The 24,691-nt window shown below is 40.8% G+C and overlaps 1 protein-coding gene across 27 annotated transcripts in view; it reads left to right on the plus strand.

Annotated features, from left to right (window-relative positions):
• NRCAM (neuronal cell adhesion molecule) overlaps window positions 1–24,691 on the plus strand; it is an 84,667-nt gene that overhangs the window by 35,871 nt on the left and 24,105 nt on the right. For 13 of the 27 annotated variants that reach the window (XR_008933252.1, XR_008933253.1, XM_056847713.1 and 10 more), the window contains 11 exons: window positions 744–845; window positions 6,579–6,776; window positions 6,876–6,946; window positions 8,161–8,386; window positions 8,595–8,710; window positions 9,493–9,697; window positions 10,288–10,410; window positions 11,199–11,375; window positions 20,724–20,789; window positions 21,246–21,371; window positions 22,408–22,551. Coding sequence is in view for 25 of the 27 variants with exons in the window: in XM_056847713.1 (XP_056703691.1) it covers window positions 744–845; window positions 6,579–6,776; window positions 6,876–6,946; window positions 8,161–8,386; window positions 8,595–8,710; window positions 9,493–9,697; window positions 10,288–10,410; window positions 11,199–11,375; window positions 20,724–20,789; window positions 21,246–21,371; window positions 22,408–22,551 (1,554 nt within the window). In the remaining 2 variants the exon portion in view is untranslated. The remainder of the gene's footprint in view (window positions 1–743; window positions 846–6,578; window positions 6,777–6,875; window positions 6,947–8,160; window positions 8,387–8,594; window positions 8,711–9,492; window positions 9,698–10,287; window positions 10,411–11,198; window positions 11,376–20,723; window positions 20,790–21,245; window positions 21,372–22,407; window positions 22,552–24,691) is intronic. The other 14 variants (XM_056847728.1, XM_056847731.1, XM_056847730.1 and 11 more) reach the window with 3 other exon arrangements.

The following is a 24,691-nucleotide window of genomic DNA, read 5'->3' on the forward strand; positions in this document are numbered from 1 at the left end:
CTGTCATTAGAATGTGGGGATTAGGGTTGTGCATATTGATATACCTGAACCAAAAATAAACCCAAAATTAGCTGTTTCGACAATATTCGGGTTTCAGTTTTACTAAATGCCAAAACCTGGGGATCTCCCCGAAGCCAAATAGGCGATTCTCAAAAAAGCTGAATAAATATTTTTTTGGACTGGTTTTGTTAGGGCCCCATAGTGGGGGCTGTACGTATTCTTTGGTAGTAAAAAAAAAAAAAAACTGTTTTGGATTACTTATATCTGTGGTTTTTAAAATCCTAAAAATTCCTCCTATAAGAAAAATGTCTGATCAAGATGCCTGTATACTATAATCCTGAAACAGTTCTTCTCCTTTTTCTACTTTTTTTTGGGTGCATATTTGTATGCTTTTTCATTTTCTTTTTTATTGTAAGGGAAGACTGGGTTTCATACACAGTAGTTCACTACTCATAATCATTATTCATAAACTGAAACTGCTGGTGAACCATGCATTTCATTTTTTCTACTTTCCTATTTCAGTTATTTCATAATACAAAAGAAAATCTGGCACTGGACTTGTGTAATAATTCTAGCTCTTTTTTTCCTGCCAGTGATTCCCAGCAACATTGGTTTTCACATTTCATTGCCGTAGCATGCTAGTGAGTGTGACCACTAAATCATCTTTACACACTAAAAGCAGTTATACTGTTCTTCTGATATAATGAATATTTTTATCTTCCGTGTGCTTATTTGGCTTACAGATCGTCCTGATCCTCCATTCGATTTGGAATTGACTGACAAGCAAGAGAGAAGTGTTCAGCTCACATGGGTTCCAGGAGATGACAATAACAGCCCTATCATAAGTATGATTTGCCATATTGGAATGAAATTTCACTAAATGCTATGATGACACAAAAACATTTTTTCAGATTCTAATAATGTCATTAATTTGCAAGAGTGTTCAATGACACAATATTGTAGAGTTATAAAAATAGGAAACATTACAAAGTATTGTAAATATTACAAAGTATTAGGAAAGCTTTCATGTTTTGTAGAAGGCTGGTTCAAGCTAGATTCCCTTTACAATTTAATGTACATTCTCGCTCAGAGGGAGAAGGGCATCTTCATTATGGGTGTTTCCTTTTCCTCTTATCTCGGGAGGCAGGAATCAAATATTTAAATTTTTCTGACCTCTGAGGGTAAACGCCCCCTTGTGATCAGTTCTATTTCCTGCCTTGAACGGGAGAGCAGCCTTCTAGCAGCTCTCTGCTACAGAACAGAAAAACCTTAACCTTACTTATTAGACCTAAATATATTCTTATTTTAACAAACCTAAACTATACCTAACTAATCTACTACTCAATTCTATTTACTGTCTTAATTTTCTACCGATTCTCCTCAGAAGGGTCTTTTCCCGCCAAAACAAAATGGCGGATCGGCATCAGGACAGCTATATAGCGCCTGCGGATTTAGACCCTAGCCTGCTAGTGGCCTTACCACTACAATTAGACAAACCCTCTTACAGTCACTCTGGTGACCTGAGGGCCAAAACTCAAAAGGAAGCGGCGAAAGCGGCAAGAACGGCGCAGGCAAGTACAAACGGGTTGGCTCGACCGCTAACAAGCGCGCCAAACGCCTGCTGCAAAGCGCATGCTACTCTGCCGCACCTGAAAGACGTGACTGCCAGATCGCAACAGAAACCGGCCGGGAGGAAACCGGCGGTAGCCAGTCCTCCCACGCAGCACAAATGGGGGGAAATGAAGGAGGCTGGCGGCTCGCCTTTGCCTCGCAGTGCTCCGTCCTTAGGCGGCTCGCCTATTATTATTCAAGGATGGGAAGCAACAACAGATCACAGCGGGAAGCAGCCAGGAGAACACAGCGGCTATTGCCACTCCTCCCACGCAGCACGACCAGGGGGGAAAAGGAGGCTGGCGGCTCGCCTTTGCCTCGCGATGCCCCGTCCTCAGGCAGCTCGCCTATTATTATTCAAGGACGGGAAGCATCAACGGAGACATCGACTACCGGTAAGGTGACTTCGCCCCCCCCCCGTTTTACTCCTGTAAGAGCAGAGCTCTCCGCCCTGATTAAAAATGCCTTCACAGATGGCTTATGTGCAGTACAACCTCCTTATCCTGCCCCATCCATGCAGAGATCGTAGGGATCACACCCTCCATCACCACAGACAGTAATCTGATCGCTAAAAGGACAGAATATCAGCCAAAGCAGGGGAACGGCTGTGGCTCAGTGGGAGAGCATCGGCTTGGCATGCAGAGGGCCATTTCTGGCAAAAGACCTGTGCCTGAGATCCTGGTGAGCCGATCGCCAGTCCAAGTAGTACCAAGAGAGTATGTGCCGGCCCACCTAAGCAGCTCTGAAAGCTAATTCAGGGCCCCAAAATTGCCAATTGGTACCCAGACTGTCTATGGTATTTAACACAGAAGATTTCCCTCTGCATTTGCATAAAACCCTAGCTGCTCTTGATCTCTCAGAGGACTCAGAGTGGGAGAAAAGACTCCAGATAGGCTTTTGCCAGCGCTTGATTATTTTCTATCTCTGTTGAAAGCAGAGTGGGAGAAACCAATGGCATCCATACAATGCTCCACAGCCTCTAGGAAGTTTTTATATTTTGGTTAACGGTACTTCTGAAATTCTAAAAGTGCCTTCAGTAGAACCACCTGTCACTGCCTTCACTCCTCCAACCTTGTTACAGAGGAAGGCCTTGCCATGATCAGGGACCCTACAGATAGGAAGGCAGAGTTAGCATGCATAAATGCTCATGAGGCCTTGGCACTCACTATCAGGCGCTTCTATCATATCTGCCCTAGTATACAGAGCGACAATAATTTGGACTAGGAAGTTATATCAACTTGTTACGCAGGAAGAAAGAAACGCCTCTACAAGAGTATCCATGTTTTTTTAGAGTGGTATCCTTTCTAGCTGATTCGACCTTAGATACCATGTCATATGCAGCTAGGACACTAGCCACAGCCTCAGCTGCCAGAAGGGCATCCATGTTTTTTGAGAGTGGTATCCTTTCTAGCTGATTCTACCTTAGATACCATGTCATCCATGTTTTCGAGAGTGGTATTCTTTCTAGCTGATTCCTCCTTAGATACCATGTCATATGCAGCTAGGACACTAGCCACAGCCTCAGCTGCCAGAAGGGCTCTCTGGGTACGCCCCTGGCAAGCGGAGTATATAGATCAAAATTGGTACTTATGGGCTTCCTGTATCAGGGAAAGACCTTGTTTGGAGACAATTTGGACCCCATATCAGTGGAGACCAAAGACAAGATTCTACACAAGGAATCCAAGGGATTACTCCCTCTATGTCCTTTCATTCATACCACACACTTCAAAGATACAGACCTGATCAACCTAGAAACCACTGAAACCAGAATCGCAGCCCCTTTCGTAAAGGAGGACGATTCAGTAAATCTCCAAAATTCTCCACCTTCGAGGGCAATAAAGGGGATAAACCCGACCGCTCAACCAAACAGTGTCGCCAGCCACCAACCAGCGGGAGGGAGGCTCAGTCTATTACACCCTCAGTGGTCACCTCCCAACCAGGCCTCTGGGTCACAAACATTATCTCACAAGGCTATCAGATAGAGTTTTTTCTTGCACTCGTTCACATCGACTAGTAATATCTCCAACATCCAAAAAACCAGAACAAAATACATAGAACTTCAGAGGCCTCTTAGACATCAAGGAGATGGAGCCAGTCCCACCATTGGAGCATGCATTGGGAGTCTATTCAGTATTCTTTTCTGTTCCCAAGACAGGTGGCAGATGGAGAGCCATCCTGGACCTCAGGTTTCTGAACAGATTATCCCATTAAAGCACTTCAGGATGGAGACACTAAAGTCAGTCACACAGGCCCTCAGGGAAAAGGATTTTCTTACATTCTAACATACCTGGCTCATTGCTGTTTCCTTTGGTTCCTGCACAAGGGACACCTCTCCCAATTCAGGGCCTTACCATTCGGGTTAACCGCCCCTCCTCGAGTATTCACCAAAGTTCTGGACACACCAGTCACATCACTGCTCAAGGAGGGTGTGAGAATGCACCTTTCTTAGACGACATTCTGATTTGCGCAAGCTCAAAATAGCAGAGCACAGATCATTCAGAGAGAGTTCTGAAGAGGTTAACAGAACACGGGTCATAATCAACTTCAGAAAGACTCACTTAGTTCCATCCCAACGATTGAGACATCTGGGGATGGACATAGACAGACTGACAAACTCCTTATACCTTCCTGTGGACAAAATCCACAACATTTCATCTCTAGCAAAGAAAGCGATTAATTCCTGGTCGCCTTCTCTCATGGCCCTGACCAAACTGAAGGGTCACATGACTGCATGCATTCCCGCAGTTCAAGGGGCACGCTTACGAGCAAGACCTCTTCAATGGTTCCTAAGGCCGTACCAAAGAGACATACCAAGGAAAAAGTGACAGAAATCTCATCCTGACCGAAGAAGTCAGATCAAGCCTAGTATGGTAGTTTCAGTCTCAGAATTTGACGAAAGGAAGTTGGTATCTCTGTCCAACACCGATTCAATCTTCACGGACACGTGTCTGTCAGGTTGGGAAGCCACATTCAAGGGACAACTGCTCAAGCAACATGAACCATCAAAGAACAGAATCTTCACATCAGTGCCCTAGAAATCAGGGCGATCCCCAGAAGCGACTACAATTCTCCTTTGGGCCGAGTCCAACTTCTCATCAATATCAGTGGAACATATTCAGGGCACAGTCAACATACAAGCAGACTGGCTCAGCAGACAGTCCCTCAGCGAGGCAGAATGGTTTCTACATCCAGAGGTCTTTCAACTTATTCCTCAGAGATTCGGCAGGCCACAGATTCATCTGTTTGCATCCAGCATCAACCACCAGCTGCCAAGGTACTATTCCAGGTACCGTCAACAGGGGGCGGAACAAATGGACCCCTTAATGTCACCAGGGCCACACGACCTACTTTACATGTTTTCCCCCTCCCTCTCATACCAAGGGTATTGAGAATGGTACGACTTCAAAAAGCATCGGTCAGATTCATAGCTCCATATTGGCCGCGACGACCATGGTTCCCAACTCTAATTCAGATGTCCATACAGAACCACTGGAGACTACCAGACAGACAAGATCTCCCTCTACAAGGCCCAATATGCCATCCCAATCCAGGGTGGTAAAAACTGACCTCATGGGCACTGGAAGGAGACGACTTATAGCCCTAGGTTATAGCCCGGTGGTCATCACTACCATATTGGCAACAAGGAAGCCATCAGGAGGGACAGAGCCTAGAGCTAGCTACCTCCACTCTACAAAGGCAACTGGCATCTATAGCTACCATAGTACCCAAGGTATCTGGATACTGCTTAACCAAACACCATCACATAAAAGCCTTTTTAAGGGGCGTCAGTTATTTAGCTACTCCTGTTAGACACAGGTTCCCAACTGGAGCATGCACACAGTTTTGACAGCACTCACAAAACCACCATTCGAACCACTCACTGAGGTAGGACAAAGATGCAGCTCCAAGTTTCACAGGGAGCAGGACATAGTGCTTCCATCCTTCTGCACTAACCCCAAGAATCCTAAGGAGAAGGCCTGGCACTAGCTAGACCTAAGAAGGGCGCTACCTGGTTACATTTATCTTACTATAATTATTAGAAACTCTGACTCCTTATTCGTTCATATCTCACCACCTGACAAGGGCAAGCATAAATCCAGGGCATCCATTAGTAGGACTATCACCTTATACATAACACAGGCTTATAGAGAAAGTAACCTACCTGCTCCTGCAGGCGTTACTGCCCACTTGGGAAGAAGTGCGGCTACTTCAGCAGCCTTCGACCACCGAGCTTTATGGAAGAGATATGTAAGGCCGCAACTTGGTCCTCGGGTCCACATTGTGAGACACTACAAATTAAATCTATACTTGTCAGCAGATGCCGCCTTTGGCAGACGAGTACTGCAAAGTATACTTCAGGACGTCTAACCCTCCCAAGGGCGGGGACAGCTCTTGTATGTCCCATAATGATGATGCCCTTCTCCCTCTGAGCTAGAAAGAGCCTTGGCTACTTACCGTGAAGGCTTCTTCTGCTCAGAGGGACGAAGGGCATCTTGCCCAGACATCAGTAAAACATAAATAAAACAAATAAAATAAAATTACAGGTAATCATGGTTATATCTAACTTCCAGTTAACCTTCAATTCAAGTTAAACGTTCCTTGTTGGTTCATGACTTATAATTCTCCTAAAAATTCATCGTTAATGTTTATTAGGAGCTTATTTCTTGTATAGAATTATAATTAACATGTTTCTTCAGTCTATCTTAAGTATATAAGGCTCGGGAAGTCTTTAACTGATCACAAGGGGGCGTTTACTTTCAGAGGTCAGAAAAATTTAAATATTTGATTCCTGCCTCCCGAGATAAGAGGAAAAGGAAACACCCATAATGAAGATGCCCTTCGTCCCTCTGAGCAGAAGAAGCCTTCACGGTAAGTAGCCAAGGCTCTTTCAGTTCTAAATAATTCCATTAGGCTTACTGTATGAAAAAGTTATGGTTTCTGAAACAATATTTTTTTCATTTTTTCAGAATATATCATTGAGTATGAAGATGCCATGCATGAACCAGGGATATGGCATTACCATATGGATGTCCTTGGGATCCAGACAACTGTACAATTGAAGCTGTCACCATATGTTAATTATTCATTTCGTGTAATAGCTGTCAATGAAATTGGAAAGAGTCAGCCAAGTGATCCCTCTGAAAAATACTTGACAGAATCTGCAAGTAAATAAACATTATCCCTTACCAATATCAGCTTAGTTTGAAGATAGTATTGAATTATTCAGGAAAAATAGCTTATTATTATAAATATTTACCTTCTAGAGCCAGATGAAAATCCAACTGTCATTCAAGGGAATGGATCAGAACCTGATAAGTTGGTGATTATGTGGGAGGTAAGAACTTAGTTAAAATAATACTCATGTCCAAGAAAAATATAATTGCAACCTTCTAAAAAACAACCCAGGGCACTTAAATTAGTGTTTGCTTCTTCAATACATGTAGAAAAGTGCAGATACATTTTCACATAAAAAAGCAGAAACATTCTTGAAGTATTATTTAACGCTGTCACTTAGTTTTTCATTATGGTTGAAAAGACAACCTTGTAATATGATGACACTGTTGTGATAACTTGTTATTAAAATCTGCATGTTGAACCTAAAAATAAAAAGTATAGTTTAAATCTGTGCCAGTATGTAACATGTGCAGTTTTATAGTAAATGCAAACTAATAAACTAAAATATAAATTAAAATAAACTAACAGTGCATTCCTGAGCCTCGAGGGCAAAAGCCCTTAGGAGGCCAGGAAGGTGCTGTGCCGGCATTCGGGCCCCCGCCAGCCTTAGTGGCCCCAGCGCTGGAGTGGAGGCCCAGGCGCTGGGTGCCATTGCAGCAACACCACCCCGGAATGCCAGCGGGGCCCTCCACCGGCATCCCATCAGTGTAAAGGCCCATGCCGGTGTTCTAGGGGGCATCCCGGCGTCCCAGGAGGTGTTCCCGGGGATTTCCAGGGGGAGGAGCTGCCATTAGGCAGCCTTCTGTCCTTGTTCGCCCTGGGTACGCCAACAGTGAAAAGAGTGAAGCTGCACCTTCTTTTTAGCAGGCACAGCCTCACTTTTCTCTATGGGGTGAAAAGCCCCATTTAAAATTTTAAAAGCCTTTAAAAGGCTTTTTTTGAATTTTTGGCACCTGGAAAACAGGTTAGGAGGCACTGCAGCGGTGCCTCTTCCCCGCCATCCCCGAATGCCAAAATCTCAGGAATGTACTGTTAGTGTTTGATCGGTTATTGCTGTCAATAAATGCTGTCTTGAAAGTTATGATGTTTTCAGGATTTTAACATTCTAGTTGTTGTGCCCACCTTATGCTTGTGTAAAGATGTTTGTACATTTAGAATGAGACTAAAGGTACTCAGAACTACCCAGGAACTGTGGGACCCATGAAGGAACGTATCATACTTCGATAATCTGAAAATGAAGGCAATTTCATTAATAACATTTCAGTAGTAATATCTGATTAAGTGATTGTACTGGGACATTAATTTTTCAAGGCCACTGATTTTATATGAATAGGTGACTATTTTTCTTTACTGATAATTTCTTTTCCATTTTAGCCATTAAAGCGTATTCAGGCCAATGGTCCAGGGCTTCAGTATCAAGTCAGTTGGCGGCAAAAGGATGTTGATGATGAGTGGACATCTGTTACAGTTGCTAATGTATCTAAGTATATAGTGTCTGGTACACCAACTTTTGTTCCATATGAGATAAAAGTACAGGCATTAAATGATTTGGGATTTGCACCAGAACCTACAACAGCAATTGGATATTCCGGGGAAGACTGTAAGTGTCTTCGGTTGATTTTTGCTATCATATTTGCTATTTATGTAAACGTTCTTTATTTTTCTAAGGCTTCAGAAGTAATCATATGATGACCCGATGCTTGTTACATAAATTCAACACCAGATTTCTAAATTCATGAGTCCTGAAATACTATACAAGTTAAAGTGGGTGGCTCTAACCTGAACTTTGTTGCTTTTGTTCCCAACAGTGCCAATGGTTGCACCAGAGAATTTGGAGGTACATGTAGTAAACAGTACCTTAGCAAAGGTGCGATGGGATCCAGTTCCACTAAACCTTGTCCGAGGCCATCTTCGGGGATACAATGTATGTTATCCATAAAAGTTTATTGCAGCCCATTCCTGAAGGGGAGGTAGATCTGCAGAGAATAAAAAAGCCTTTTTAAAAATAAAAAAGGCGAAAATGGGGGAAATAACCCATTGAACAAAGCAAGGCTGCATCACCAAAAAAGGTGGTGCAGCCATGCCACAGCTCAAGGGGGTGTTCCTGGGGCAAACGGGGTTAGGAAGCTGCCCAAAGGGAACTCCACCCCCAGGAACGCCTCCCGCATGCCAGCATAAGCATCCTATTCTTGGATTTTGTTCCCAGAGTGGCTGTGCAGGCCATGAGGGTCGGCAGAGCTTCATGACTCCCAGACACCGGCATGTTTGCCCCTGCGCTGTGATAAAGTGGCACCTACACCGGTGTGGGGTCATGCCGGCTTCTAAGGAGATTCGCCCCCCCAAGTTTACCAAGTCCAAAATAAATGCTTTTCAATGATCATTGACTAAATATACCTACGTCCAAGGTTGGTGAAATGCATACTCATTGAAATAAATATTAGGGGGATAGCTACTCTTAAAAACAATAGAAAATATCTGTATTGGGACTGGTTCTTTAACTCAGTGAGACATGCTTCAAAAGACATGAGAGTGGGCTAAATATGCCCTTGAATTAAATGTGACTTGCATCAAAGCAAGGAAGTTCAGGAATTAATCTGTGTCATTACAGGATGTTTAACATTTCAGATATATATCTAAGTGTACCAAAATCTTACCATAGTCTAAATCCTAAGAATAATATGATAAATGTTTATGTCTAATGTCTAGATTTACTACTGGAAAGTGCAAAACTTATCTGGAAAAAGTAACCGGCATGTGGAGAAAAAGATATTGACTTTCAGTGGAAATAAGACACATGGGATGTTACCAGGACTGGAGCCATATAGTTCTTACAAGCTGAATGTTAAAGTGTTTAATGGGAAGGGAGAAGGACCAGCAACCCTTGATAAAAAATTTACAACTCCTGAAGGAGGTATGCAATTAGAAAACTCTGCAATACAACTAAAATATTTACTTTATTTTAACTGTGAAAGGTTTCACTAATCACATAAAAGTAGCATGTAGATTATTATATAAATGGGGGGAAAGCAAAGAGCTGCACCAGTCATAGGAAAAAAGGTAGAAACAAAGCCAGTATACTTTAGAACTTACTGCTGACTGAAGAAGTCAGAAGTATTCATATTACATTTTTAATTGCAACTTTTTAATGCTTTTCTTTTGTCTGTATCTGATTATTATATAATATAATAATTATATAAAAACATACTACTGCTATTTGTAGTCCTTATAGTGCTCAAAATCCTACTGTATTCAATAGGGCTTACTCAAAGGAAAGATTTTGTAAGATTGCTCAATAAGCATACTTAATCAAAGTTAAGCAGCGCTGAAATTAGTAGTTAACTTCGGGTATGGACAGCATTAGGATGTAGGCTTTCATCGCAACTAATGTAGTATAAATAAAAAGCTATAAATAAATGTAATTCATTATATTATCCTGTATGAAGACGGAGTTATATTTTTGTCATATTATTTTTAAAATGTGTCCTACTGTGTTCTTAAAAGTTCCCAGCGCACCCTCCTTTTTGAAGATTACTAATCCAAGTTTGGACTCCCTCACTTTGGAATGGGGACCACCTACTCATCCAAATGGTGTTTTGATAGGATATACACTGAAATTTCAGCCAAGTAAGTATAGAGGGTTTATTATTATTATTTATGCAATACTGCTCACTTAAAATGGAAATGTAGCATTTAGTAAGATTGTGTACAGTTTCTCTTTATGTGGGAAGGGGGATTACATTGATGTTTCAAATGGGAGCAAATTACATTATATCAAAACATCAATTTTGTTGAAAACTTTGTGTTCCACTTGAAGGAATAACCTTCCTTGGGAGAGGCAATGTGCAAGCTGAAGGCTTCATTTAACCACAGTGTAGGCCCGTGTGGTTTAGTGGTTAGAGTTTCAGAGTAGGACCTGGAAAACCCAGGTTCAAATATTAGTCATGGATGCTTCTTGGCTGATCTTGGGCCTGTCACTTTCTTTGAGCCTAACCTACCTCAGAAGGTTGTGAGGATAAAATGGAAGAGGGGTAAACAATGTTGTAAGCCACTTTGGGTCTGCACTGAAGATAAAAGTGGGGTATAAATAAATAAAAAATAACTGTGTTGATTGTGATGATTTAAGCCACAGTCCTAACTAGGAAACTTTAAGGAAACAAGAAGGCAGCATAACACACTTTGCCTAAGAACACTACAGAAAAGTGCCTTTATAAGGGGTCTCATAAAAAAGCAGATATCACAGGGGGAATCCAGCACATGTAAACCATTTTCATGTCAAAAAATGAATACTTCTCTAAATGGATTAGAAAAGGAATACAGCTTCTGGCATAAAGCTCTTTGATTCAGCATCTGTTATTACATAATGTAGGCCCAAATTATATATTAACTTTATTCTTTCTACTATCTTACAACAGTTAATAACACACATGAATTAGGTCACTTGGAAGAGATCAGTATTCCAGCCAATGAGACCACCTTGATAATAAGCAACTTAAATTACAGCACTCGATACAAGTTTTACTTCTATGCAAAAACATCAATTGGACCTGGAAGTCAAATAACAGAGGAGGCACTAACAATTATGGATGAAGGTAAGATGGGTATGTACAAAGATGGTCCACTTATTAATGTGATTTTAGCTAGGAAGTGGTCTGTTTTTTGTTTTTTTTAAGAAGCAACTAATGCTCTTACAATGTCAGTAATGTCCTAATGTTGATGTTTAAGAGAAATTATTCAAAATATTTATCAAAACAGGGAAGTTGGATATGAGATAATATATCCATATAACTGCTCACATTTGCTTTTACCAGAAAAGCATTGTAATTTTTACTTAGCATAGTCATTTCAAATTGGCCTTCATTGACAAAAAATCCATGATCTTAGAATCATTTTTAGCTGGATGCAGTATGTCTGTGTATTTTATGAATATATTTGCCTCACTTCCTGCTGTTCATTAGATCACATCCAAGTGCCCCTAATTCTGGAGACTGATGATATTCAACATTTCTAGTCTTCACATTCCAGTTGTGCTCTTATGTGCTTCCCACAAAACTAGTCCCCATCTAGTCTACTCAGTGAACAGGGGCAGTCAGTCCCTATCATGGCTTTCTTACTGAGAGCAGGTGTGCCTTGATGGAAGAAATATTTATCTGGCCCTGAGTTAATTCTCATGATTCAAGATATTCACTACAAAGTCAGCCAGGAGCACAGAAACCTGCCATCCACATATATCCTTTCCATGCATACCTCTAAGTCATTGTCAATGTGTCAGAGGATGGTGACTTACCCACCCCAAGCTGGTGGCTGCTGTGGTCTGGAGAGGAGGCCACTGCCTGTTGGGCAGCCACCATAGAGAGGGATGCTTATAAAGCCTTAGGGCTTGTTCAGTTGATTGGCAGCTACAACTGGCGGGAGGGGGGAGTACAATCCCCAGAAATGCCCAATCATCACAAGGGCTAGCATTCTTATGAGAGGTAAGAGGACCTGTAGGGCCTGTGGCACACAGCACACTGTAGAAAAGAGAAAAGATGCCTCTGCTGAAGAGGCTCGACTGCCTGCTCCAAACTGCTCCAGAGGAAAATCTGCAAAAGGAAGAGGACTTGGGTCATATTAATCCCCTCCACTTCTGAACTGAGGCCATGGGGCAGGACAGGGATGCAACAGGTGCATTAACTTCAGCCAGAAGAGGGTAGACGTGGCTCAGTGATAGAGCATCTGCTTGGCATGCATAAGGTCCCCGGTTCAATCCCCGGCATCTCCAGTTAAAGGGACTAGGCAAGTAGGTGATGTGGAAAACCTCTGCCTGAGACCTGGAGAGCCACTGCTGGTCTGAGTAGACAGTACTGACTTTGATGGACCAAGGGTCTGATTCAGTAGAAGGCAGCTTCATGTGAGTGGGTCCAGGCTAGAGAGTGCTTAGGGTCTCCCTTATCACCAGTACCAGGACACCCATAAGGAGTAACCATAAGGACCCTTGGCAGCCTAGGGGTCCAGGAACACAGAATGAGGAGTGCATGCAAGCAAGCATGCAGGGGAAGGGAGTGCAGGGGGGAGGGGTCAGTGGGGCCTGGCAGATGCCTCACTTCAGGGTATGCTGATGCTGGCCCTGAACCCCCCCCCCCAACATTATGTATACCACACACATATCCTGCAAAGAAAAGTGAAATCAAAACCAAAGACAACATTCTATTTATTTATTTAAGTAAATATGTATACCCCACCTACCTGCCCAAAAGGGGGGGGCAAGGATTACTTAATATTGTGGGCAATGACAGGTTACTAGAGGTGAAAGCAAGTTTTCTATAAATAGAAGTTTTCAGGTATGGCATTTTTATGGAAAGTGAATAATGAATGGGATTCAATCTCCAGGATATGGAATGAAAAGTTTGAAGGGCATCTTCTTCACGATTTTCCTTGCTGAAAAGCCCCCCTGCTTCCCCTCAGCAATTCTGACACTGAGAGTAAAAGGAACCTCCTGAACCATGTGCCATATGCCTTGAAAAGTTGTAGAAAGAAGGGAGGACTGGGGTGGGGGATCACTGCCATCCACATAAGTAGAATGGTTTCTACTTGCATAAAAGTGAGACATATTGTTCAGGAGGGTCACCGTACCCCAACAAATGGCTTTGCAGGGATGAAGGGGAGTTCTGAAGGAAGAGGAGGTGGAAAAGACTGCAAACTTTCCATTCAGGCCATTTGAAACCAACCTATAGTCACTGTAAAGATTATTAGACTGAAATTAGTAAAGCCAAATGTTCTTGCAAACATCTGCACATCATCAATATTAAAGCACTTTTTATTGAAAGTTATTTTGAATGTATGTGTGTAATACCTGTTGATTTACAGGTTGCTAGGCTGTGAATTTACTGTAAGATTCAGTTATTTATTCAAGAATGTTAATTTTTGAAACTGAATATTAACAAGTATAAATAAACCAAATGCATGATTATTAACATAGGATTTTACAATCTCTGTTGACTGTGAGTGGACTCCTGTCTTATTCCCTAGTTCTAATACTTTTTAACTGCGTGTTTTTGTGTTTTAATATTAACATGTAGATTTATGCTATATATTGATATAAATATTCCTTTTGTTGTAATACTTAGTCCCCTTTTTATTTTCCTCCATTAACAGTGCTATTCTTCCACACAATATAGGTGTGAGTAAAGGTAAAATAAACCTTAGCATTGATAAGTGTGGGTTTTCTTCATTTCTGAATTTTTTGTTTCTTAATTTTAAAAATACAGTGGCTAAGGAGAAGGAATAATTACAGAAAGAATAGTTTACTGAAACATTAATTGAAAAGTTATGAGTCACTCGTTCATTTCTTTAGCATCGTAAACCTTATGGATTTTTTAAAAAGTCAGTGTATTTTCTTTCAGTTTGTATATTACCCAGTGACGTGATTATCAATGAATCCGGCTGTACTGAGTCCCTCCCACCATGAGGTTCAACCTGTCCTTTGGCAACAGTCCTTTGGCCAGCCACTTGCCCTGCCTCCTCCTCTTTCAGGGTCCCTGACAATGAGACTGCTACCAATGTTAGGAATGAACGAGGAAGAGGCAGCCCTCGCACTTGGTTCATAGCAGTGCCACCCGCCTCTTGAGCTCTTTATGTGTGAGTGTCCTGTAAATCAGAGCGTGCGCAGGATGATGGAAATGAAGTACTAGCAAATAAGGGAAGCCAAGGAAATAGATTTGATACTTGCACAAGTATCTTGGCTCCCTTTATCTGTTGTTTCATTGGATATGTTTGAGCTTCTGCTCAGCATGCAGAAGGTCCCAGGTTCAATCCCTGGCATCTCCAGTTAAAGGGACTAGGCAGATAGGTGATGTGAAAAACCTCTGCCTGAGACCCTGGAGAGCTGCTGCCAGTCTGAGTAGACAATATTGACTTTTATGGACAGCTTCATGTGTTCATGTGTTCAGAATGTTACAATGGCTGCCAAATGTGCTGTCCATTATAATAGAAATTCTCAGATTAGTTGGAAATTTGCATTACAAAGTTAAAACCTGAGAAAAAATATTGCAAGAGATCATTCAAATGATTATATAAAAGTACTGTAGTTCAAAACATTACAATGAACTTCAGAATTTAGATTGGATCCTAATTTCTAATTGTAATGAGCTGCTTCATTCAAATAGTCTTTCTGTGAAATATAAACTCAAATATGTTTCTTATCAGAATAATTGTTGCAGAATCTGGGAGGGTGTGTGATTTTTCCAACATTTTCCATTGAGGATATTGTTCATATTACATGTACAACAATGTCTTTCCTTACAAACTCTACAAAAAGGACATATATACTTACTGATTCAATAATACTGATGTAATAATGACCCAAACCATTTCATAGAACCAAAGAGGTAGAAGGGGCTGTACAGGCCATCTAGTCCAACTCCTTGCTCAATGAAGGATTAGCCTAAAGCACCCCTGATAAGTGTTCATCCATCCTCTGCTTTAAGACTGCCAGTGAAGGGGAGCTCACCACTAGGACTGTTGAAAAAAAAATTAAGTAAAATTCGGATTTGGCAAAATTCAGCCCGTTTTTATTTGGGAAATGCCGAAGTCCTAACTCCCCCGCTTTGGGTCTGTGCAATTTGGCATGAGATCCCGAGTTCGGGGAAAAATTCGGCCTAATAAAGCCATTAAAAACACAAACGCGCCTTTCCGTGGCTCCGGGGGGGGGCATTTTTGGGAGTAGAGGTCCCAAACTTTCAGCGTAGCTTGAGGGGACCCTTCTTGCAAGAATTCCCAAGTTTTGTGAAGATTGCGTCAAGGGGGGCTGAGATATGGGCCCCGAAAGGGGTCCCCCCTCCTTAATGTGCATCTCTGACAATGGGGGTTTGCAATTAGCAGAGCTTGCCACCCACTCCGGAAGCTCCCAGCCCCAACAAACAGCTGAACTGGGGGGAGCAAAGGCGGGGCAGGTGCGAAGAAATTTGCAAACCATGCAAAGCAACATGTTTGCAACCATGCAAACCATCCAAAGCAACACGTTTACAACCATGCAAAGCAACACGTGACACCTGGGAGTTTGCAAACCATGGAAAGGGACAGAGGCACGCTAGCTATGCATAAGGAGCAGGAGGGGGTGGAATTTCCCCTTTTGCATCAGACTCGGGACCAGGAAAATCATTCTTTAAGTCACAATTTGAAAACCAGTTTTGAGCAAGCATCAAAATAGACCTAACCAATCTTATGAATGAGGGAAAACCTGAGGACACACAACTGAAGCCCCCCCTCAAACCAGGGAGAGAGAGACTCGAGGGGGCACACACCCCCAGGCAGAATGGGTGAAAGCCCCCTTTGGCTTCTCCCCCACCCACAGAAACTGCTCCCTCCCCACACACACACAGACTCTGCTTTCCCCCTTCCCCACACACACACAGGAGAAAAATTATAGAGAAAAGCCCCAAAATGGGTCTTACTGTGGATGTCTTCTGTTCCATCTTCTTTGCACCTGCCCCGCCCTTGCTCCCCGCAGCTCAGCTGTTTGTCGGGGCTGGGAGCTTTGAGCGTGGGAGGCAAGCTCTGCTAATTGCAAACCCCCATTGTCAGAGATGCACATTAAGGGTGGGGGGACCCCTTCCTGGCCCCATATTTCGCCCCCAATCCAATCTTTACAAAACTTGGGGGTTCTTGCAAGAAGGGTCCTCTGAAGCTATGCTGAAAGTTTGGGAGCTCTACCCCCAAAAATGTGCCCCTTGCAGCCACGGAATGGTGCGAATGTGTGCTGTAAATGGAATTAAAATGCATGTTAAGGGGGGACCCCTTCCGGGGCCCATATTTCGGCCACCGCTGATCCAATCTTTACAAAACTTGGGGGTTCTTGAAAGAAGGGTCCTCTGAAGCTCTGCTGAACGTTTGGGGGCTCTACCCCAAAAATGCATTCCCTGCAGCCACGGAATGGCTCAAATGTGCACACGCACACACACCCCCAAGAGGGATCTCTCTCACACACAAACAGATACTCTCTCTTTCTCTCCCCGGGCCGTGCAGCAGCTGGGCTCATGCACTCAATCGCGACTGATTGGCCAGAAGAAGACCCAGCTTGGCCACCGATTGGCCGCGGGAGAATGCTGCTTACTAACTGACGGTTATGCTGCTGTGCCGAACCCCGAATTTGCTGAATTTATTCACCGAACACCCCGAACTCGCTGAATTCGGCTCCCCGTTTTCCTGCCTTTTTTGAGTTCGGTTCTATCCGAACTAAAAACCGCCGAATCAGGGGAAATTCGGCTGTTTTTCGGTTTAGGACGAACTGAATCAACAGCCCTACTAACCACCTCCCTAGGCAGCTGATTCCACTGCTGAACTATTCTTACTGTTAAAAAAAAATCCATATGCAAATTTAATTATTTGTCTTTCTACCCCCTCATTCAGATTATTTATGATAATATTGAAAAGTACCAGGCCCAGAACTGAGCCATTTAGATATGCAGTTCCATTTGTGGACAGTTCTGGGAATCTTATGAGTTTGGTACCATTCTGTTGCTCCAGTATTGTTCTGCTCTGTGCAAAGAGAAATATTCTTTACTAAAACAGATCACTGTTAGATAAAATATTTTTTGTCTTTTGCCTATTTATCTGCTGATAGTTGTTTCACTTATCTAATGAGAAGCTCTGTGGATTCATTAACTGAAACTGAAATATTATTAGCAAGTCATGGTCCCCATCATCTTTTTTTGGAATTTCTCATTTTTCTTCTCCTTTGATAATGGTTATCATATATACTTAACTAGAAAACTGTACAGAAAAATACTTAGTACGTTGGATTACTCTGACTGAAGAAACCCAAAATCTAAATTTTCCATAGTAAATAACGATGTCAAAGCCTGCACTTTCTGCGCATATAACTTCACACAGTGAAAACCATTGCAAAAATAAGTTCACTGATACAATTAATTATGCATTATAACTTGTAAACTGCTACTTTTTAGAAACTGTAAGTTCCCCCCCCCCCCAAGTTTAACTACCCATACAGCAGGAATCTTGATACCACTGAAGAATGGGTCCCGATTTATCTAAAATTAACATTCAAAGCAAGTTAGTTGAAACTAACTAGTTATAGTGGCTTGGATACTTTATTCACTAGATCTTACTCCCTGGTTTTTTGTTCTGAATCTTTTGTTCTATTTGTCAACATTTCCTTCTGTAATCTAAAGCTTTACTGTATTTCTCCCAAATGTGCAGTTTCCTGGCAGGGGTAATTGAACAGTTAAATGAGTAAAAGATGGAAGGAGTAAATAACCTTTATGCCTGTTTGTATGTGTGTGTGTAAAGTGCCATCAAGTAACAGCCGACTTAGCTACTCAGTAGGGTTTTCAAGGGAAGAGGCTAACGGAGATGGCCTGCCATTGCCTTCCGCTACATAGCAACCCTGGTATTCCTTAATTGGTCTCCCATCCAAATACTAGCCAGGACCAACCCTGCTTAGTTTCTGAGATCTGACAAGATCTGACAAGGCTAGCCTGGGCCATCCAGGTTAGGGCAAATAATCTTTGTGTATATAATACAAAAAAGGATATACCATATAAATAAGAAAATTCTTCATAAATTTTAGAAAAGGTTGACAATTATAAAAGACAGTTAAGTGTGGTGGAAATAATGTCAGTATGCTAATTTGCATTTTGCTTATTTATTAATTTGCATTTTATATATTGTTTTATTTATTATTATTTATTGTTTATTTTATTTATTTATTTGCATTTTTTATTAATTTGCATTTTGCTTATTTGCTCAGTTGTTCATATTGTTATTGGCAGAATTCATACAATATTATCCCTTTTTGTTTTATAGTATGCACCTTATTTTCCTTCCCTTTTCCTTTTGTGACATTTGGAGAAATACTGCTTATTTGGTGTCTATGGTTAGGTGATAGATATTAATCAATAGGTCACCCTGATTTTGGGTCAGGTCAGCTAGGCAGGGCAGGGCAGAGGAGTTCCATTCACTTAACAATGACATTTATTGCATGAGAGGCTGGCACTCTTTTCAAATATATATCCAATCAACCATACCTATTAGAAAATTGTTGAAAAAGAAAGCAGGTGCTAAAGTTCATTGCAGCAAATTTGTGCAGGAGAATTCCTCGGTGGCTTGTTCCTTACAGTCCAGAACTGATGATCTGTCTGTCTCTGACAAAATCCACTGTTTAATGCAGCCTCATGGTGCTGCCATATCTCAAAATATTTATAAATTTTCAATCAGTAAATATTACACAGTCTCTTCAGCATAGGGTTCCCAATTTCCCAGTACTGGTGGGCAGTCGCCTGCCAATTTCTGTGGCTTCCCGCCAACCCTCAGCTGGTTGGCAGGTGGAAGAAGGCCAGCAGAAGAGGGGACCAATTTGCGCGTCCAGCATGATGGTGTCACTTTTGGGTCAATGTGGAGAGGACTAGAGTGTCCCTGATACAATGCCGGTGCCTCCATGTCAATCCAGAAGTGCCGGGTGCACAGATCACCGCCCCCAACCTTGCCTCTACAAAGCTCCTGCTGGTTGACAGGAGGGACCTGGCAACTCTACTTTAGTAGCCTAATAAAAATTAGATGTGGTCTAATTCCGTGTTCTGCAGTGTGCACAGAATGCCTTGCATGTGTAGGACTACTAATTAGTTTAAGTGTAGGAAGATGAAATATGTGCAAAGAAGAATGATCCTGCAGAAGATCCCTTGATTGTTAGACAGCCATAAACTTTAGCAAGTTTTTCATTTCTAATCTGTACATCACTTATTTGAATCATGCAAGGCTTATTTTTCTGAGTCCCCACATACATCAAAGCTGGTATTATGCAAAGTGTTAATGAGGCAAGCTCAAAAGGTTGTGCCCTCCTCTTATAGCAATAATTTAATATATACTGATGTGCTTCCTAGGTCCTAGTGTTTTAAGACCTCAGAGTTTGCCCTGGCACCCCCTAAATGAAACACGATATACCAACCATGTGTTCAACTAGTTTATTTATTTAACTGTATTCAGCTTATGTAAATGGAGCCAAATTTGACCAGCGTTATCAACACATGCACAGCTGTATATGCAGAGCGGTACCCAGTTTCATCCTTCTCCCCATATGTGCTACAAGGCTACTACCAGGTTCAAAAATTGCCACTCAGCACCAAGGGTGCTCCTTTGCAGTGCATCCAGCTGCAAGGCACCAGACAGGCCCTCCATCATGCTGATGTCTCAGGGTGCTTGCTGTTTAACCCTACCTATCCAAAACAGCCTGCCCTAATCCAGTCACAGAAGAGGGTTAGCCTAGCTGAAATGAGAGGGAGCAGCAGGGCAAAAGGCCAGCTACCTTCTTGTGATTCGCTGCTCTGCCTTCTCTGCAACCAATGAAGTCTCACACTTCATTTGATGTAAGTTGGGGGCTGGGACAAATCAACCTGCAGTGTAATTTGCTGTGTATCTCTTCCCTTGACAGATTATTCTGCATTGTTGCCAGAACTAGGAGAGAATATGTTATTTTATTGTCCAAGTCAGGCTGTGCATGAAGACTCTTTGGTCTCTGAGAGCATGCTCTCAGAATAATGCGTTCTGCAATACAGTGCTTACAAGTTTGCTCCACTAGAGTATCTTTGACAACTCCCGAGGAATACCACTAAAAAGAATAGGGGTTGAACATCAGGTGTACTTGGAAACTCCCTTCCAGTATTAAAAGTTCTTATTCTTTGGACAGGGTAGAGAAAGATTGATTATTGTCATTTCAAGGTAGCTTGAATGGTACATTAGAAACTCAATTCTCTTTTCATTTGGTAACTCATTCACCTTTTGTATCTAGTAAAATGGGTTGTTGTTTTTTAAGAACCAGCATGACTATATGTTTATGCATGTATTGTTTTACTTTACAGGTAAGATGACATTGAGTGATTTGAAACATTATTGCTGTGCAAAATATTTTTACTCTTTATTTTTCTTCTTTCCTGCTTTCTCTGATGAAGGATATTCAGAGAACCCGTTTGAAACCTCCCGTATAATGCATCCTGCCCATCCAACATTTTATAAGGGTATTTCTCTTTATTTTATCAATGTAAAGCACCATGAAAAGACCTGAAAAGCAATCTTCTACAAAAAGGAAATTGTGGAATTTGCAAAATAGCATAAAAACAGGAAGTCATGTGCTTGCCATGATGTTTGTTGTTTTCCATAAGCTAGAAAATTTCAGGGCTTTGCCTTTTTAAACGAGCAGTAAATTTCATAAATGCACAGCCTGACCCTATGCCTGTTTACCTGTACATAAGTCTCACTGTGAGGACTTCATAGGATTTGTGGTAATATACTTGCTCACTTACTTCTATTGAAATGTCTACTAATCCTGTGGTCGCTAATTTCCCATGATGAGAACAAGAATAATATTATTGCATTTTGTAAGATTCAGATTACTAGAATAGATAAAATTGGATTTTTTTAAAGCATGAAGACACAATTTCATATTTTGCTCTCTTTTTTTCTTGTGTATTCAGTGCCACCAGTTAATCCAAGGATCAGAAATGTTACTGCAGCAGCTGCTGAGACCTATGCCAATATCAGTTGGGAGTATGAGGGTCCAGATCATGAGAACATTTATGTTGAATATGGTGTGGCAGGCAGTAAGAAGACATTTCATTGAATTCTTTTCAATACTATTAATGCATTTTAAAACATTTTAATACAACAAAATGGTCTGATATTGACCTAGCTTTTTAAAAACTAGTTTTGCTTTTAAAAACTACTTTCCAATGAATTACATTTAAATAACAATCCCTGTAATTATATTACAAATTATTAATTGCTGAATACTAAAAAAGAAACAAACACCATAGAGCTTTGTTTGCTTGTATTGTCTGGTGGACTTGCTGTGACAGCACACATTAAAGCTTCAAGCTCATAGCACTGTACATAGGGAGCCAACAGAATCACATGTACCAAGGTCTTTCAAACTCTGCCAGTTAGTTTGTTCAGTAGGTAAGAGGAAGTAAAAGTCATTACATGTATCTCACCATCTCTCTCCCAAACAGCTGTTCTGGAGAATTTTTGAAAAACACACATGGCCCCAGCTATTAGAGGAGAACCTTTTCTGCACAGAAAATATATCATCCTGCAGTGTATGAGGACACCTATTTGGTTGGGGCAAATGAGTATTGAGCTAATTTATGTAACAGTACATTCAGTTCTGCTAGACAATCTGTTCTGGTTTGAAGTGTGAGCTTCTGTTACATTTCAATTAATTTTTTTTATAATTTAGGAGTTTCTTACCTTATGGTTTAACATATAGTAGAAATTTCTTTTAATTGGGAGTGTAAGCATTTAGAAAAATCAAAAGAAAACCCCAGCACAGTATTTATTTTTTCTCCACCTTTAGAATTTGAAAACCTGGTTATCAAATGAAATAAAGATTATAATCCAATCTGATGAAGTCTATACAACTTCTTTCTGTTAAATCTCTTCTTAGTTATCTTGATGCAAAAAAGTTTATCACAATAAACAGAGAGAACACTTGGATATTACAGTTTACCTAGAGGTTTCATATTAGGAAATACAAGCAAAATATTTTTGAGAAGGACAAGCAAGATTTAGCTTATGTTAAATGAGTTTGAGACAGTGAATTTAAATGCGCAATGTGTTGTGTTCCTAAAAATTTTGTAGGCAAAGAAGAATTGAAAAAAGAAAATGTAAATGGTTCCCGGAGCTTCTTTGTGTTAAAGGGATTAACACCAGGAACATCATATAAAGTCCGGGTTGCTCTTTCTGGTGTTAGCAGTTCAGAGGCTGTGTTTGAGACAGGTCCAGGTGAGGCACACCATACCAATTCTGCCTTGCATTCAGAATTGTGATGTGTTAAGTGCTGAAACTACAAGTATAGCATTGTATTTAAACATTCAATTTATTTTTTGTTTCAGCTATAAGACTGTATGTCGTATAGCAACTCTAGCATGTATTTTCCATGAATACATTCTTATTTCAGTTCTTTTTGTTACTTTGCCATGTGTTTTAGTACACCATAAATGCCCATTGTTGGGACCTTTTTGAATGCTTGCATATATTGGTACCATTTAGACATCCTACTGAACCATAATTTGTGCTACAATAGTTATCATCCCAACCATGTGTTGACCTTCCAAACAACCAGGCAAACCATGGTCTATCGGGCCATGTATCGTTTCATTTTCTGTCTACTTGGTACTCCTGTCTCTGAGAATAGTGGCCTATGGAAAAGGAAAAATGGTCCTCACAACAGGTTGTCATTTCAGGCATCAATCAAAACTGTAGTTAGCACAAACCATGGTTTGCATGCCAACTTTAAATTACGGTTTATGCTTCTGCTTGCTAGTTGATTATAATCCACGACTTTTGCATTTGGGCTATGCCAGACTTCTTAATGAAGCCAGTGTTTATTTAATCATGCTTAGTCAGAAACTGTTTTAGAGGAATAAAGATGAATTTATCTCACTGGTTTCTTACAACTTCAGTATTAATGAAATTTTCTTAGATGTTCTTTTCTTTCCTGCCAAAATGGAAATATATTTCTATTCTATTTTTCTTCTTCCCTACATTCTGTGATGAGGAATATTCAGATAACCTATTTAAAACTTTCCTTTAATATGTACTGTATTCTCTATGTTTGATAAGGTCAATATTATTTCTCTTATTGTCAGTATAAATTTCTGCAGAAATAGTTGAAATATAGTACTTCACAGAAGAACTTATAAAAAGGAAACTGTGGAATTTACAAAGTATCATGGAAATAGGAAGACATACACCTGCATGGCATTGTGTTTTTCATCGTCTTCCATGATTTTGTAGAATTTAGAATGTCTGCTACAGGAATCAAGTGACTGAAATAAAATTTTAGCTGTTTTGACCTTTTAAATGTGCAGTAGAGTTTATAAAACATAATCACAGATGTATTGGAAAGCAAAGAATGGTTAAAAGGTAATTTTAAATTAACTTTCTTCTGTAGTTATCAATCAGTTCAGACACTGACTTTAGAATTTTGTTTTTTCCTTTTCACACATGCATCCCGGTAGCGGGAGAATGGATAAAAAATGTTTCAAGTGGCATATGTGAATTCAGCAGTAGACATGTGGCTCAATCAGATGTGTGTTTATCTAGGGTGCACCCAAAGAATTCCCTTGGACATGAAAATGTATAGGATTGCTTCCTTAGTTGTACTTTGTATACTTTGTGTTTATGACTACTTCTTAAATGATGTCTACTAATCTTGTAGTAATTAGATTTGGGTCGTGCTGGATATGTGTGGCATCAGTTTCATATTTAGCTCTTTTTTCTTGTATGTTCAGTGCAATCAGTTTATCCAAGGATTTGAAATATGCTTCTGAGACATATGCCAGTGTTAATCAGGAGTATTAGGGTCCAGTTTATGAGAACACTCATGTTGAATATGGTGTTTGGCAGGCAGCAAGCAGCTATTTCATTGAATTTACCTCATGACCATGTATGCATTGCAAAATATTTTAACAATAGTAAATGGCCTCAAATTGACCTACTTTTTCAAAATTAGTTTTGTTTTTAAAATTTAGACCAGAGTTTATGAGGTACATTTAAATAATAAATATGTAGCAATGCTCCAAACAACGACTTGTTAGTGCTTTAAAATAATTTGATTCAAGTATTATTTTAGGACAGGGGTTGCCAACCCTGATTTTAATGAGAACTACTACTAAGTTATTGAAAACATTCCAAGATACTCTCCCCCTTCCTGGAATGTTACCAAGTTCCCAGAAACAGAACATGGACTAGGAAAAACACCAGAAGTTGAAGCTGTATGCTAAGCAGCAAAAAGAAAAATCTTTTGAAATAAAATTATTTTAAAAAGAATCTTAGGGCAGGTATTTTAATTAACTTTTCCTGGGTCTTGTAAGGGATGCCTGAGTTACTCCACAGCAGCTAGCAAGCTATCTGTTCAAGA

This window comes from Euleptes europaea, chromosome 3 (assembly GCF_029931775.1).
Source record: "Euleptes europaea isolate rEulEur1 chromosome 3, rEulEur1.hap1, whole genome shotgun sequence".
Taxonomy (NCBI): domain Eukaryota; kingdom Metazoa; phylum Chordata; class Lepidosauria; order Squamata; family Sphaerodactylidae; genus Euleptes; species Euleptes europaea.